Source organism: Artemia sp. Qi Xiang Cuo, chromosome 16 (genome assembly GCF_049724085.1).
Source record: "Artemia sp. Qi Xiang Cuo chromosome 16, ASM4972408v1, whole genome shotgun sequence".
NCBI classification, from domain to species: domain Eukaryota; kingdom Metazoa; phylum Arthropoda; class Branchiopoda; order Anostraca; family Artemiidae; genus Artemia; species Artemia sp. Qi Xiang Cuo.
This window is the reverse complement of record NC_142809.1, coordinates 21,585,599-21,603,294: the sequence shown is the minus strand read 5'-3', so window position 1 is coordinate 21,603,294 and position 17,696 is coordinate 21,585,599. Positions and strand designations below refer to the sequence as shown.

Here is a 17,696-nt window from a genome sequence, read left to right as displayed (position 1 = left end):
CCCACAAAACTCAATTCCTCCTCGCATTATTTAAACTAAATTCTTGCCCCCACCCCTCCCCAGAAAGTTCAGAAAGACGCAATACCCAAATTTATTCTGATGCATTTCTAACCATATATCTACTAGGAAATTGACTAAGGACCGTTTTTCACCCAACTCTAACCATTCAAATACTCCTAGCATTATTTAACTAAATACCTTCCTACATCCCCCTCCCCATTAAGTACCGAAAGACGCAATACCCCTATTTATACTGAAGCATTTTTAGTCGTATGTCTTCCAGGATATTGAATAAGTACCATTTTCACCCCACCCACAAAATTCAATTCCTCATAGCATTATTTAAACTAAATACTTACATCCACCCCCCTCCCCAGAAAGTTCAGAAAGACGCAAAAGAGTGCTTTCTTTGACAATCATAAAAAAATATATTATATTCAGGTATCTCTGAGGGGAGCAGAGAAATTTAAAACAATGGTTGGGAGCGAGGGATTAATATTTTAATTTCTCTGACATACACTCTTAGAGTGTTGAAAAGAAAAGACTAAAAAAAATGATGGAAAGAAATAGGTAGATATTTCTATTATCAGGTAGAAGGTAGAGGTAAAATACCTACATTTCCAAATTCAGACTGTATGTGTATGCCTGAAGTCCCTGGCAAACCATGAAGGGGGGTGCCTTGATGATATTTAGTAGACGAAGCTGATGCATTATGAGAAGCCATCCATTCCCTCTTGAATTTTCTGCCAGGTTGCATAGAGGTTTGTGCAGAGCTGACACTGGTATGAGAGGGTCCTGGCATTAAAAGTTGTGTGGTCATTGGCTGGTCCAGAGAACTTGTAATGAAGCTAGCATATCTGATGATGGAAGGCCTTGCAGCTTGCATCGATGTGGTATCGTTCCATCTTGTTCTCTTTTCGGGAGGAGAGTAACTGTATGAATCCACCTCCTCCTTAAAAAAGAAGAAAAATTTAGTACGAAAAAAAAACGATTTCCCTTTTTACAGAAGAAAAAATGAAGATAGTTATGCAAATTTTCAACTAACTATGGTTAAGTTCGTTAAAGGCGAGCTATTTTCTTGCGAAAACACACAAAAAAAAAAAAAAAAAATGCTCATTGTTCCTTTAGTAGCCACGCAATTAGACTAAAAATTAACATATTTATGCACACTTTCAACTAACTATGGCTAAGTTCATTAAAGGCGAGCTATTTTCTTGCGAAAGCCCAAAAAGAAGAGCTCATTGTTCCTTTAGTAGCCACGCAATTAGACTAAAAATTAAGATATTTATGCACACTTTCAACTAACTACGGCTAAGTTCGTTAAAGGCGAGCTATCTTCTTGAGAAAGCACAAAAAAAATGTTCATTGTTCCTTTAGTAGCCACGCAATTAGACTAAAAATTAAGATATTTATGCACACTTTCAACTAACTACGGCTAAGTTCGTTAAAGGCGAGCTATCTTCTTGCGAAAGCACAAAAAAAAGAAAAAAAATACTCATTGTTCCTTTAGTAGCCACGCAATTAGACTAAAAATTAAGATATTTATGCACACTTTCACCTAACTACGACTATGTTTGTTAAATGCGAGCTAAAATCCAAATTAATATAAAACTTAAAATTTCTTCCCAAGAAAATATTTTGAATACGACACAAACCCCGTCTTAATCACCAAGCTTTTGTTTTCATAACTCAGATAAGACACGTTTGAAGTCTGACTCCAAAAAGGACCCTTTCTGTAATTATAAACACAAGCGTCTTTAGACCGAAAAAGATTTTTGATGATGGGAAAAAAGGACATTTCGAACGAAAAGAACAAAAACTAGTGAATTAAACTTTTAAACAGAGGAGGGGAGGGGGGTTAGATTTACATAATAGAAAAAAGTGCGTATTTCACCTTTTCTAGCGACTATAATCATCATATTGTAAGGTTTGTATTGGTGGGGGGAGGGCTATGCCCCCTGAAATTTGAATTTACTGGAGGGATGGTAAAATTATTCTTTTTGGAAATAAATTAAGAAATTTACTAAGCTGCACTCACATTATAAATTGATGTATCCATAACTTCAATGTCAATAATATTTAGTGTATTATCCATGATATGTTAAATCATTATGAAAATTTAATCGTAAGGTATGAGCATTTTATAAGAAAATCTCAAGGACGAATGTAAATCACTCTTTTTTATTTGTAACCAATGAACTTACCGTATATTGAGCAACCTCCGATGTCTCTGATTGGTTCCCTAAAAAACGGATGTTGCCTCAAAAACCACTCTGGTTGAGTTATACAATCTCGACTATGCTCCCAAAACATGTTGAACCACATAAAAGGTTGCCAGCCATTTTAAAATTTCCACGTGAAGCTACGCTGCACATTCTTGTACAGTTGATATCAATAACAAAAACCTAGTCTGGTTGTCTTATACAACATGACCATACTCTCAAAACATGTTGGACCACTTTATAGGTAAAGGTTTGTCAGCTTTTTTGCAATGTCCACGTGATACCACACTGTATATTCTTGTAGGCGAGAATGTACGGTTGAATGTACGGTTGATATTCCCTATATAGATACTACTTTGAGCAGACTGGAACAGACTGAAAAGATGGTGAAATAGTGAAAATTTTTTTTTCTATTTCCATTAGAAAAATTACTCAAGATGTAAGACAAACCTTTCCTATATCTACATTGCAAAAACCGAAAATTCCCCCTGCATTTTCCAGCCCAAAGTTGAAAAGAGCTTGAGGTCTATATTTATAACTTTTTTTCTGTTACAACATAAATTACTTACAACATTTACAACATAAACAATTTTCCAGATTGGAAGAAACACAGGCAAATCATTAATCAAAAGATGAAATAGGGTTGGACTCAATCTGAGAGTATAATGTTTTGGATATTGGGCTGTAAAATTACAGACTTTTTTCGCTCCTTATACAGTTTTACCCTCTGGCGTCCTACCTAAAAACTGGAACATTCTCCCCATGAACAATAAACTATCTATCAATTACAAACTTATTTTCCAGATCCAATCACAAGAATACTTGGTTTGCCTGAAGTGTTTGTTGACAAAGGGAGTACCATCAATTTGACATGCACCATTACTCAAGCTCCTCACCCTCCCAATTACATTCGCTGGAGCCTAAATAGTAAGGTACAGTATTAAGAAGAGAAATTAAAAGCTTTTATCTTGTTTTTTGAAGAACATATCCACTTCTATTGTTCTTATGATTACATTTTTGAATTGTAAGGACTTAATTTGGCTAAAACATCAAGATGTAGAAGATAACAAAAGTGAAACTAAGCCGTCCAAGAGTAGGTTTGTTAAAGTCTCCCGTCAGGCATATTCACATTGTTCTTCAATAAATTGAGAACTTTTTTACCTATTTCACTACCCTTGCTTTTTTTAATGGCCTCAAGTGATGATGAAGAAAAAAAATACGCTTTTGACCATTTGAATCTTAGGATTCGGAAGCTTATATGTTGTTTTTGAAACAAAAACCAACGTAGACGTAGACGTATTCACGTAGCTTCTCTTTAAGTTGTTAACTTGAAATTTAGATATTTGTCTTGAAATATCATAGTTAAAGCCTCGAAGAGTTATATCTCATCATATCCCCAAAGTATCATATTCCAATCATCGAAGAGTCTAAAGTAAGCCTGCTGCACCCAAACTTCTCCCCCCTCGTATAATTTGTTTCAAAGATTTTTAGCTTCAACTCTTTTGTTCTACAGCCCTTCACCAAACTCTCCCATCCCCCTAATCCTATTTTCTTAAAAGAAAGACGAATGTGTTATGGCTTGTTGAATTTCCAACTTAATGTATTATTATTTCCACATCTTAAGTTTTAGATATATTAGTACAATTGATTATGTAACTAAAGAATTGGCAATAAATATGCATTAGTACTATTGCTACAAACAGAGTTACCTTATTCCCTCATTTAAGACATTTTCACAAATTTAAAAAGTTTTTCGTGCTAATTTTGGATTGCCACAACTGATTATTTTTTCCTGCGGTGAAACTTTGGGTAGAAGACTTAAAAAGTTAGGAACAACATATTTGCCTTTGATAGGAAGCTACAAGGAATTCAACCTTTGGCATTTTATAACAGGTTTAATAGGAATTACAAACTACTAGTACCCAAGACAGAATACCTTTGATCAGAATTTGTGTGGGTGAGATTTTCTATGCCCTACTCTACCATTGATCGCACCACAACCTAGACGCCTCAAAAGTGTTGAGTTTTCAATAAAAGATTGAAAAAATGGAAACTTGTTTGTTTTTATTAAGTAATATTTTTTTTCCTTCTACAATTACAATTACAATAATTTCTTATGCACGCCTTTATAATAATGATGGACGGATATGAAATAAAACAAATAATGAAGAACCTTGAAAAAAAGATCGAAAGGCACAAAATAACGTAAATTAAATTATTAAAATATATTAATGTTAAAACACATTCATAAAAAATGTTAAAATGTATTCAGCACTCGTAAATGAGGTTTGGAGGGGGAAAACCAAGCAAAAAATTAAAGACATTCCTTCATGCTTTCAACTCTAGATTGGATACAGCGACCTTAATTACCAGCAATTCATGCCACTGAAATAGACGAGTTACTCTCCCATCATCGCAGTCTAGGTAAAACTAAAAGTACTAAAAAGAATACAGAGCGCACTTTTGATTTGTCCGTTACAGTTAACCAATTCTACAGAGGAGATGTGTACATGGAGAACACTTGGAAGAACCCCTTCGTAGTAAAGTTTTGTTGGAGCCCATAGATTCAAACTAGATTTTAAAGCAACTAGCTTTACGTGTGAAGCCTCACAGGCTTGTGTTAACTTGTTGAATATCGAGCGTTTGAGTAGATCTTTGATGAGATCCATATATAATGCCTTATTTTCATTTTAATAATACTCCAAGGAAACTCAAGCCCCTTATACATTATAATGAGGAAAAGAAGATGTTATTATCTGTTTACTATGATTAAAAACAACACATTTGGTTTTCAGTCCATTGACCTTGAACGGAATACTGCTATAACAGTTTATTGGCTACTTACCGTTTTCTTGCTAAGCAGATAAGGTTGAGCTTAAAATAAGGATGTTGTCAGCGAAGTAAATGATTTTGACATCACAAAGTTTAGCTTGGACACCACTATCAAAACTGATGTCACAGAATGTGTAACAGAAATAAATGTAAAATTGGGCCAAGGATATACCCCTTCGTTAAGCCTTTTACCAGCAGTACGTCTGAACTTCTTAAAGTCGGTATGCACGTAAAAAATTGAAATTTTTACTAGGGGCTCACGAATACTACCATAACTATTGAAAATGGTTTAAATTCATAGATTGACTGGGAATCAAGTTGAGATTCATAAGTCAGATATGGCAAAACTACAGGCCTTGAACTTTCGAGTCTCAAAACAGATTAATATCTTGACAAAATACAAATAATCGCGATAACGGTAAATACATACTAACCACTTGACATTCTTCTGTTTTATTCAATCTTTTAAATACACCCCTATTTAATCGTTATTTCATTTTAATTGTTCAACCACCTGCTGCAACAGGTGTAAAAGTGCCTTCAAACTCATTTTCTGCTTTAAAGGAATCCACTTATTGGGTTTAATCTTCATGCCAAAACATATTAGTAGCTGCACTTCGACTATAGTCATTCGAAAATTCTAATAAATTTTTAGCAGTAAATTAAATCCATTATTTGTTAAAGTAGTTTCTCATTATTTTGCATATCTGTTCCCTCCAGTCGTGTTATTTTCACTTTTCCATAAAGACAACTATCACTGGGAAGAATCCAAGATTCCACATCTTTTAAAATGAAATTATATTACCTACTAACACAAATGTTCTGAAATGTACTCAAGTCATCTTATTATACGTACAGGGAACAAAAAACAGTAAAGCCAATTACAGGCCGATTTCTCTGTTGCTTGTGTTTAGTTTTTTTTTTTTTTTTAAAGGCGATGCTTTCCAGTGCTAAGGTTATTTGATACTTAGAGGATTAACTTATCTCGTGAATTGCATTTTTTTTTTGTGTTTCACCGAACTATTTAGAATTAATAGGGTAGTCTTGCCATAACATGTCAAACTTGGAAAAAGGGTCCGAAATCTGAATAAACGACATAAAAACTAAAAGATGGCACCTACTTTCGCAGTAATCTTAAAAACATTTAAATTATCCCGTTTCTTGTCGGAGATAAAGATATTCAGAATTAATGAAACTTGCATCATTAGAAAGAGTGAATTTTGTTTTTTCGATTAAACGGATAAGAATTTTCTTTTTAAAGTTCTGGAGAGGGAAGTGTCTAAAAATGTCGTAGCATACCTGCAAGGAAAACATTTAAAATAAGCTCAAAGCAACCAGCATTTGAGCAACTTGGTAGATTTAGAGTTTCCGGTTGGTGCTACCCCGTCTGATAGAGTACCTTGCCGACACACAGGATGTCAAATTCAATTGGCTTTTCAATCAAATTTCATAGTCAAACCAAAGATTCTTAGTCCTGAGATCCCTAGGAGAATAATTTTAGATCCTTAGGAGAATTAATTTGTAAAATAATTTTAAGGTATCAAATCCAATTAATATTTTTAGAGTTTCAATTTTTTTTTTATGGTTTCGAGTATGATTTACAAAAGAAATATTCAACAGAAAGTACCACACTTTTGAATTCTCTCCGCTATACATTAGATCCTGAGGGGATATATATAAGGGATTTGACTCTTTAATCCACTGCATTCTTCTGTGAAATATTTTCATATTGCTCTGAAAGCAAGTGAGCTCTATTGGTTTAAGTACTGTTTGTTTGATAGGATAAACTGTGCTGATCCGCTTTTCCTTTTGCCTTCAGACGTTGGCTATGGGGTCCCTCAAGAATCAACTACGGGTCCACTGCTTTTTTGTGTGGAAGCATATTAATAACAGTATTTTTTCAATTATGTGAACAAACCTGTAGTTTCTTGTCGTCTTTATCACTCTGTTTCAATTCTTACTGTAATAACATTTTATGGTAGCTTCTGCTTAAACGGAGTCTGAGCTTCTTGTAATCCATCCAATATACATGAGACGGAACCATTATAGTTTAATCTAAATTGTCTGGCCCTAAATGTTACAAAGGCCAATTTCTTAATTTTCTCAACAGTGTTTCAAGGTTTTCATTAGTTATCAAATATTCATGTTTCAAATGGTTTTATTAATGGATATTTTATTAAAGGATATTTTCATTATATTTTTAGATTTTCTTTTTGAGGAATTTTTTTTTCAAGCATAACAAAAATTTGATAAAAAGAAAGATTTCATGAATCATGGTATCTTAAGAAAGCTTAAACATATTTTCGCTGGTTCTAGTATTGGAAATTATCTTTTGTTCCTTGATTAAATCGGATTTGTATTGTTACCCGTCAATGACAAGTTCCCTTTAATCTGAAACAATTTCGTTAAGCTTATGTCAGAGTTTAAAATTAAAGACATTATGCTAACCGTTTAGTATCTGATCTATTGATTGATCTAGATTAACATTATTTTTGTTTCATATGCATCTTTCAGTTTACTCCAGCTTTACGGTAATCATCCCAAGGCTTTTAGTTGTATTTCATCTTTCATGGTACACGTTGCCTTCTGATTGTCGGATTTTTTCCCCTAAATTTTCGGTGCCATTTATAACTAAATATCTGATTTGCCGCTAGTCTCTTAGCGAGTTTTTTAAACGACTATTGAATCTGTTTTAAGAGTCATCAAAGAGACTTTTAGGGATAACCTCCCCAGGAAGATCATTCCAGGTCGAAGTACAACGTAGGATGCCACTTTCCTTCAACTGCTCTCTTCTCCGCTTGCTAGCCTCGAGATAATTGGACCGAGCTCCGTGTTCTCGTGTCTGTCACGATGGATGAAAAATTGAGGGAACAATAAGTGAAAACTGTGGATAACGAGGTACATCTAACTACTTTAGGAGATAGCCATTGACCGTACATCAAACCTCTCGCTAACATAATAGAGAGAGTCATGGGAAATGACTAAACCTACCCTATTACCCATAGATTGGATCTTCCGGAGTGGGCCAGCAATTCTTTCGGAGCACCAGAAAACAGTGGGTATCCATACTCGACAATGGGTCTGATGCAAAACGTTTAAAGTGGGATGATTGATCGAGCTGAGCGGTAGAAGGCTTTGCAGCAAAGGTTTATCCACAGCTTTCTTATGCAGGAGGCTCCTATCTGATCTAGGCGTGTGTTCCAAGAGAGAAATGTGGAGAAGTTGATTCCAACAAGACGAAGCTCGTCGACTTTCTTTATAGCTTCGTTCAGGAATATAAAGTTGGAGTGTATACGTGGTACCTCTAAACGGGACTAGATAAGTTCTTTTGTTTTCGATGCATTGGATCTGACTCTCCAGGCATCAGATCACTTTTCAACTTCCAATAGATCTGTCTGTAGTGGGAAAGATCTTCGACTGGATCTTCATATTTTTGAATAGCTAAATGTTTTGTGGTGTAATCGGCAAACTGATGCAGAGGGATCGCACGGTTATCTTCCATGTCGTTTATGTGAAGAATGAAAAGCGTAGGTCCCAATATATTAGGACCTACGCTTTACGCCTGACTTAATTGGATATTTGAGGGAGGTGAACCCGTCAAGAACAACCCGCAGGGAGCGATCACAAAGAGAGCTTTAACTACCTTTAACAGACGTTTTCTGACACCATAAACGTAAGGCTTTTTCGATAGGCAACGATGCAATACTCTGTAGAAAGCTTTCTCGATATCGAATGACAATATCCTGATGTCCTATCCTTTTTCCAGAAGTTCAATGCACTCCTAATGTTGAGAATTTGGCAAACGCCTAGGCAAGAACTTCGGTCTTTCCCTGTAGGTCTTGGGCAATAGTTCCGGTGCTAATGTTTAGGTAAGGAATTGAATTTTCTTTAGATGACTCTAAGGCCTCTTTGACAACACTCCACGAGCTCAAGCAGAGACATGTTGGAGCTTGCCAGTGAATTCGTCTTTGTACTGAATACGTGATTGCTGAATCATGTGAACTGTCTTTCCTTTTCAATCTTTGAGAGTAGCCATCGTTTGTGTTTCTTTTGTTTTGATCGAATAGCTTTTTTGCAGTGGACGATGAACCAAGATTTGTCCTTGCTGGGTACCTGGATCTGCTTTGATGGTCTATGAGTTATGATACAGTCGACCATGACCTACTGGCACCTTTCTGAAGTTTTCTCAAACCCTTCAAGGAGAGAGCTCCCTAGTGCAGAGAAGCAAGTACATTTCTTAAGCCATTCCAGTCTTCTCTTTTGTATTGCCCGATTTGTTGCTCGTACTCTAAAGGGAAGGAATACGAAGATTTCCATGTCAAATGACGGCAACTTGGTCACTTGCGAAGGCATGAGCGTCAACCTTAAAGGAATCTGCGTTAAATGGATCAAGACAAGATGTTGTTATGAATAAATGAATCCTTAGTATGTTACAAACTATTCGATAAGAATATCCAAAAAAATTCAAAACACAAACTGTTCGATAAGAATATCCAAAAAAATCTAAAACAACGGACTTTTATTGGCTCCCAAACAGTTGAGACCTGTCGCATGTCGAAATTCACTTAAAAACTTCTGCCTCTGCTGCAATAGGTCATTCTAATAGCTGTGTCACTAAAATTATACATTTTTATTTCAGGCTATAAGCTATGATTCACCCAGAGGTGGTGTTAGCGTGGTCGTAGAAAAGGGAATTTATTCGAGCAGCTCTCTGATAATCCAAAATGCAGGAATGAGTGACTCCGGCAACTACACCTGCAAACCCGATAACGCTGGACCAGCGTCAGTTCTTTTACATGTTTTAAATGGTAAGTAAATAGACTATCTTATGTGCATCAGCTTAGATTTTAAAAAATCAATTTTGTTTCCACTGAAAGTAAATTTTGAACTTAAAGCTCTAAAAGTAGCTTATACAAAATCTCAAACCTAATTGAACAGATATTACCATGAAGGAAGAAATGCAGTATACATCAAACACAAACGAAAATGAATAATGAAACCAAAGCTAAAATAATTTTTTTTTTGTTTTGCATAAGCGTGAGTAGTCCTGCCACCTTTCAGAGGGGTTTTTAGAAACAAAAAAAGAACATTTGAAAAACCGTTTTCGAAAACTGATCTAGTTAGGTAGTTTTGGATCGGTTTTAAAACTAATAATTTTTATTTCCTTCCAGAGTTTCCAGCAGCAATGCAGCATGGTGGATCATTAAAGAAACACTTTGGTGAAATCGCTGTGGTTTTATGTCTCTTAAATTATTTTCTGTTATAAAGAAGAAAGGCATATTATCGTTGAAAGCTTTATAATTTGCATATATATTTCGGCTCTTTTTATACCTGGATTTTCAATATATAATCTTGGAAACGTGTTTAAGTTTAACAAAGGGACCAAATATAACTGTTTTTTAATTCCCTGTTGTTTAACTCCTGTTGTTTAAATCACTGCTTTGTTTTCGCAATTTTTATGGTCTTAGGGGTAATTTTTTGCGGGGGGAATTTTCCGGGAGGATTTTCTGCGAGGGGAATTTCATTTTGGTGTATTTTCTGCAGAATGAATTTTCCGGGTGGAATTCTCCATAGCGAGAATTTTTCACGGGGGAAATATACGAAGCGGGGGGGGGGACACCGGCTCCTATAAAATGGATTGTCATACAATGCTGAAGAAAGGCTCATTTGACCGTACGTTATTTTTAACGTACTATTTTTAAGGTCATAGACTCGTCAAAGGGGCCCGAACTTCAGTTCCCAATGTGTACTGACCCGCTAGGTATTAAAGTAAAATCTCGACACAGTCAAATTGTAATCAGAACGATAAAAAAAAAAATCAAAAGGCACATATCCATTGATAATATGATAAAATGTAGCGTCGGTCGTCAGAAATAGCCCATTTAAACAGAGAATTCAGACATTAATTTCAGAGTCAATGCAAGAAGTCGTATTTAGTAAACTGCGATGTGTGTTGCAGATTTGGCCATAGTATTTGTTAATTAGAAGGTTCCAGAAGTTCAAAGTTCAAAATGAACTTCGAAGTTTCGAAGTTCAGACCCTTTGCGGGAAATGACCCATGCAGCTCCAGGACCAAAAGCCCCTAATTACGCAATTGAACCGGTTTCCTTATATATATTCTATTTTAGCGGAAAAGGTGGGCATGTTAGATATTGTTAAAAGCAAAAGCAAAATAAAACAAAAATTTTGAGAATGTACGATGAGATTTTTATCTCAATACTACCATCCTACACCACCACCAACTCTATAGCAAAAAGTAAGATATGTTATATGTACCGTGTTTAAACCAAAATTATTCAGGGATTTTCAATATGTATAACTTGAAGGAAAAAGTATGGCCCATGAAAGCTTGCTGTCAGAACAAGGTAAGTACTGACAGGGGTGGCTCGAAGCACCAAGGCCAACGGAGAGGGGTAAGATCCCATCATTTTAACAACTCCAAGATCACATTATACGACTCGTGAAAATCTATTATATATTAATCTTTTATCATTTGTGCTTATCCACGGAGACAAATAAGAAGCTAAAACGTAATACATCATACTTAAATGCGTGACCAAGGTCAGCTATATTTGAATTTGCCTGTTCTTCAAAGTGGACAACCACTGGGCAATCTTGTTTAAGTCAATGGCATCGGTTAGGCCTTTCTCATTCGTCAACAACATGAGGAAATCTAGTCAAGAATCCACCACGGCAGTTCTCAGAAAATTCTTAATAAACTTGAACTTTCTAAATGTTCTTTCGGCAGCAGCAACTGCAACAGGTGCTGTCGCAGCCAATTTTCGACGGAGATTGGCTTGCTTAAGCTGGTGTTGCCGGTAATTACCTTCACCTAGGACTTCTCTGAAGCAAGAAGTGCCGAGGAAAAACATAAACAGAACTTCAAGCTCTACTTAAAAAGCAGTAGAATCTGGAAGTCTTTCTTGGTTTTGAAAACCAAGAAAGATTTGGTTTTGAAACCAAGTGGTTGCTAGCTCAATATATCACCCTGAAACCCTTTTTAAAGGAGGTTGAAGTGAGGAGCAAAATGGCTGATGATTGACAAAGCAAGCTTTGAGCTTATCTCCTATCATTATTCAGGATTCTAAAATGTTGTTGTCTATAGAACTGATACATTGGGATCTCGGCTTTACTCTGAGCTTGACTATCAAAACGAAATGGTCCAAGTCACCGATGATGTCTGACGAAATCTGCCTCTGCATCGACTTCTCTCATTCTCGCAAATACTTTTGCTCTCTCAATGACATGCTTCATTTCACACTTTATATTCTTTCGAAAAGTTTCTTTATAGCTTCAAGCATTTCAATTGCGTCGATGATGTTGAAGTCGCCTTCTTCAAGTTTTTCTGTTGCTATCCTGATCTTGTGGACGTTGGACGTGAGAGCAGTGAAGATGTTATAAGTTGAATAGCCCATCATGGTTTTTTTCACAATTAAAAAAAGTTTGGAAGAATAGGAAGACAAGTCTGCAAAAAAAGATTAGAATATTAGAAGCTACAGTGATGACAGTGGTCAAATACGGCTCTAAAGCATGGGCGCTCCGAAAAGCGGATGAAGTTTTGCTAGACGTTTTCCAGAGAAACTGCCTACGGATTGTTCTGGGTACCCGCCTGACTGACCGTATTTCAAACAGTAGGCTGTACGAAAAATTTGGTTCAATCCCGCTTTCAAGGGTTATAATAAAAAGAGTTTGAGGTGGTTCTGGCACGCTCTGCGGATGAAGGATGACAGATTACCAAAGATTGTCCTTTTTGGCCAACTGTCTAGGGCTAAGGGGAAAGCAGGTCATCCTTGTCTGGGGTGGGAGAAAGTCATAAAGAAAGATTTAAAGGAAATGGGAACTTCCTGACAGGGTGTAAAAAGGGAAGCTTTGAATAAATCGGGATGGATGAGGAACGTGCGTGGATGTGTTGACCTCAGGCTTAGTGCTGCGGTGTGTTGTTATTATTAGTAGTAACCTGATCTCGTATATGATTCTTTTTTAATAAAGATGAGGAGAGCAATATTTCTGAAGTTTCGAGTCCTTTTCAGAAGGCCAGGAGCTTGGGCCTCGTCTTCGCATCGGTGGTCTTTATCTGTTTTGTTTCGTAAATGACTGAAACTAATGCTTAAAACTAAGCAACTACTGCTTGTATGGTTTCAGCCCTTGCACTACACTGAGTCCGTGATAAGTTTTAGAGATTAGGGTTATCAATTGAACAGAGTTCTTATCTAAGGGTGGCAAAATGCTTTGTAGATGAAGAGAAGAATACGTATAACTCTTCAAAGATGTTGAAAAGCTAAATCTCAAGCGTTGTATCTGACTCAACCTCCTATTGTAATCAAGTTTTTTTCACTATCTTGTATATGCTTGCTTGGAAAGGATCTCACGGGTCTCCTTTTCTTTGGATTTTAATTACTACTCCATTGTGTTTAGAAATTTCTTGCCTTCTTTTCCACTCGTAGTCAAAGTTTGACGGACACTCCATGCGCGTAACCTTGTCTCTTGCTTTTGGTTTGTTCATATTGTCTTGTCAGGCTTCATTTGAGTTTTCCTTTCTTGTTAGGACTATTATCGGCAAAGTCTTGCCCTGGTTGAGGTTCTTTTATTTACAAACTAAATACAACTACAATAGGGGTATGTCCGGCTGAGAGTTTAGCTCGTATTACCAGGCAACCAATAACAAAAAAAAAAAAAACATAATATATAACTGCATTTGTACATAATCACACTCTTTTGTAAATAGATAAAAAAGAAAGAAAATGTATGACGTAACAAGCATCATCCCAAGCCAGCAGCCAAATGGAGAACAAACTAAAAAAAAACACCAAAAATAGTGAAGTGAAGCCGTGGGGAAACCCTACCAATAGAATGTGCCAGCGGGAAGACCATAACTGAATTAAAAAAAATTAAATAAAAATGATCAAAGGGTTAGTAAAAGAGTTTTTAAATGATCCCGCAGTGTACCAACAGCAAGACCAATATTAAGACCCGATCCATGCACATTCCAAAGTTTGGTTATGCAGTGCCTGAGTGAGAACCTTGATTTCTCAGTGCACGCTCGGGATTCAACATACTTAAAAGATCCCCTCGTTCCATAATCGTCCTCACATTGGTTAAATAGATCCATAGCGTAGAAAATTTTCGGTAGAATTTTAGCAAAATACTTAACACAAAACATCAATCCATGAAGAAATAATAATAATCCCACTGGTAATATATTAAGGAAAGAATATATACTTTTATTTGGTGATTTTGATGGTAGGGATATTGGGGAGGGGATGAAAGTTTTCAGGATACGCAGTGCTTTATTTTGCTGCCTTTGAAGTGGTTTTATATGGGTTTTAAATGTATTCAGAAAAATCAGGGGACAATAACTCAGATAAAAATGGACTAAGGCAAAATATACCGATCTCATTGCATGAAAAGGTAGAATAAATTTCAAATGCCACAATATCCCAACATTGCTTCCCAACTTCATCCGCAATTTAGCAATGTGTTCCTTCCAACTCATATTCTGATCAACTAGCACACCTAAATATCTCATAGTAGATACACGCTCTAAATAAGTATATTCATCAATGGGTAGTCTACTAAGTTCAGGTAAAGACTGGTCAGTGTGAGAGAAAATCATGAACTTGGTTTTTGACATATTAACAGATAATTTATTTGCACCAAACCAAGTTTCTATCCTCTCGAAAGCTGCCAACATATTCTTCTTAAGCGACATTTCATCAGCACCGCAAACTGTGGAGGCCGTATCGTCAGCGAATAGGACATACAGTCCAAGATCTTCCATCGCCCTGTTGATGTTGTTAACATAAATAAGAAAGGGTAGAGGTCCAAGTATGGACCCTTGAGGAACGCCGACTTGACCAGTGATACCAAGCAGTGAAGAAGTAGCATTTCCACCATCCACAAACTGACTGCGCTCAGTTAAATATGAGTCAATCAGAGAATTTGAAGGTCCACGTATACCATGATTTTCCAGTTTACGAAACAAAATTGCATGACAAATAGTATCGAATGCTTTTTTTATATCTATAAATATAGTAGCCGGAATTTTTTTTTTATCCAAAGTGTCGTGTATAAACTGTGCGAGTGTCAGAATAGCACGTTCAGAGCTATGCCCCTTTCTAAACCCAAACTGAGGGTCATTAAAACATCCCCTCTTATCAAAAAACTTCATTATGTGGTTGTAAAGACATCGTTCAATTACCTTTGCGAATGAAGATAGGATCGAGATTGGCCTGTAGTTTGTTGGATCTTTCACGTCATCACCCTTATGCAGGGCTAAAACACGTGCAGATTTTAAGCAAGCTGGGAAACGTCCACTTGAACAACATAAGTTGATAACATAAACTAAAAATTCTGTAACATCAGGAATTATCCGTTTTAATAGGCTTGTCGACGAGCCATCCGTACCTTTCGACGACCCATTCTTCAGTTGGTATATAACTTGCAGTAATTCGTCCGCTGACACTGGCGTTAGGAAAAGAGAGCAATCCGATGGAGGCAGCATGCAAGTAAAATATGCTGAATCGGGTAAACTTCGAGTTGCTGCCTCAAGCGATGTTACGTGACCAATATTTGCGAAGTGCTCATTTAGGACACCAACAACATTTCGCTTTCCTTTAACAATTTTCTTGTATTTTGGTGATAATATCTCTTCCGGAAGGTTTTTCATTTTCTTTTTCCCAAGGCATTCATTAATAATCAACCAAGTCTTTTTTGGGGACCCTTCAGCATTTTTAAATTCATGAAGATAGTATGACTGCTTCGCTTGTCGCAGTAACTTTGTCAGACAATTTCTGTACTGCCGAAATTTGGCCTGATTTTCATGTGTAGGATCTGTCATGAATTTCCTAAAGAGGTTATTTTTGGTATGGATAGAGGACAGAAGAGCAGCTGTAATCCATGGTCTCTTTGGTTTAATATAACGCCTAGCTTGCTGGCTTGATAAAGGACATGCCTTATTAAGTACTATTTCAAACTGGTTGATGAAGTATTCAGTAGCTTTGTCCACGTCGTCGCATTCTAAGCAGGGAGACTGGTCGACTTGGGACAGTAAACTTTTCAGTTTATCAATCGAAGCAGCATCCAGTCTTCTTGACCTCAATGAAGAGGGTTTAGGGGAGGGACCCGTTTGAAGGTCACACAGGATCATAAAATGGTCAGAAGTATCACCAACTATAACGTTACAACCCAGTGTCTCGAAATTTGTGAAAATATTGTCAATTAACGACGCTGACGACTCCGTGATTCTTGTCGGGATCCGGCATGTTGGAAGCAAAACCGCTGACATAAACATCGTTACAAAGTCAACGGCAACATTATTTGAAAGCATTGAATTCACATCCCTATGTACATTACTAATATCAATATTAAAATCACCCAAAATCATTAACTTACACTTTCTTTGGTTCATCAGCGAGCTAAGTTCATCGAACTTTTCTACAAATTGTTTAGCAGCCGAACTCAGCGGCCTATATAGGGCGCAACGTAATACTTTCGAAGGACTTATCTCTAGCTCAATAGCAAAAAATTCAAATGACATTTGTTCATAAAGGTAATCATGATCATTCACTTCTCTTACAGGTCTACTATCATTTACAAAAAAAGCCAACCCTCCTCTCTGTCTACCTATTCACTTTTTAAATAACAACTTATACCCATTTATATGAGCTAGCTCAGAAGATTGTTCATTTAAAAATGTTTCACATGCACCCAAACATCAATCTTATGGTCGGGAAGCAATAGTGAAATGTTTTCTAAACTACTCATAAGTCCACAATAATTTAGAAATGCTGTTCTGAGATACTTCTTATTTGGTTTACTCATAATCATTCCTAGAGAAAGGTATTTGTTCAGGGGTAAATTATTAATAAAATAATCATAAGTGTTTTCATCCTCTCTATCAATGCATGAAAGAATTTGTAATAAATTCAAGGGTCTCCCCTCCAACTCACTCAACCTATTGCGAGTTCCACCACAGCCACCACCATTCAAATTAGAAAAAAATTACTCACCCATATTCTCCACTTGGCGGTGGGCCGGGATGACGCAGTGAAAAAAATTCAAACCTTTTTGAAGTTTAAAACGATGACAGTGCGGGTACGTTCCTGTAGAATTTCTGCAACAAAAGATATACGGCAAGAAAACTGAACCAATTTTAATGAATTTAGGCCTAGGAGCTCAGAGATAGATGAGCAGGGATTTGGAAATAAGCAAAATACGAAAAAAAAGAAAGCACATAGGAACGAAAAGAGCAAAAAGAAAGGAAACAAAAATAAAGCAGAACACAGACGACGAGATAAATACACTTCTTTTTAGTAGGACACTTTACTTATCGATCTTCACATTCCTAAGCAGCATAGATTATATACTGAATCAAACAACATAATCAATCTGACAAATCATTATATAGATATATATACAACCAATATTAGCATTCGTCATGTGTTACCCATGGGCAAGAAATATCGTTTCTAGTTTGCAGCAATAGTCTGGCCCCGGATTGTTTCACTCGCGTGAACTTGGATATTTGCTGAGCTTTAAGATCACGTGCCTTGGCTAAAAGCTCATTACGTAGGGCATTTAGTGAAGGAGGCAAATCCGTACAAATTCTTATACCGCTTCCTTTAAGTTTGCCTACATTGCCCA

The 17,696-nt window shown here is 36.4% G+C and overlaps 2 protein-coding genes across 2 annotated transcripts in view; one reads left to right on the top strand and one right to left on the bottom strand.

The window, feature by feature from the left end:
* Positions 1 to 10,411, top strand: part of LOC148942674 (zwei Ig domain protein zig-8-like) — a 77,518-nt gene extending 67,107 nt beyond the window's left edge. The window contains exons 4-6 of the mRNA XM_089102235.1: positions 3,027 to 3,154; positions 9,694 to 9,862; positions 10,226 to 10,411. Of these exons, the coding sequence (XP_088958361.1) occupies positions 3,027 to 3,154; positions 9,694 to 9,862; positions 10,226 to 10,320 (392 nt within the window). The 3' untranslated portion in view covers positions 10,321 to 10,411. The remainder of the gene's footprint in view (positions 1 to 3,026; positions 3,155 to 9,693; positions 9,863 to 10,225) is intronic.
* A 1,320-nt stretch (positions 10,412 to 11,731) lies between these two features.
* Positions 11,732 to 16,590, bottom strand: LOC148942673 (uncharacterized). The gene is made up of 3 exons (XM_089102323.1): positions 15,459 to 16,590; positions 14,568 to 15,074; positions 11,732 to 11,943 (listed from the first exon to the last, which is right to left on the bottom strand). Exons 1-3 carry the CDS (start codon positions 16,588 to 16,590, stop codon positions 11,732 to 11,734), a joined length of 1,851 nt encoding a protein of 616 aa, XP_088958449.1.
* Positions 16,591 to 17,696: the final 1,106 nt, after the last annotated feature.

Excerpts from the sequence above, each read along its gene's own strand:
- LOC148942673 (XM_089102323.1), bottom strand. The coding sequence starts at position 16,590 with ATGTCATTTGAATTTTTTGCTATTGAGCTAGAGATAAGTCCTTCGAAA. Across the intron at positions 15,075-15,458 it reads GAAGAATGGGTCGTCGAAAG|ATATAAAAAAAGCATTCGAT; the intron begins GTACGGATGGCT and ends CTATATTTATAG. Across the intron at positions 11,944-14,567 it reads ATCTACTATGAGATATTTAG|AGCTTGAAGTTCTGTTTATG; the intron begins GTGTGCTAGTTG and ends CTTTTTAAGTAG.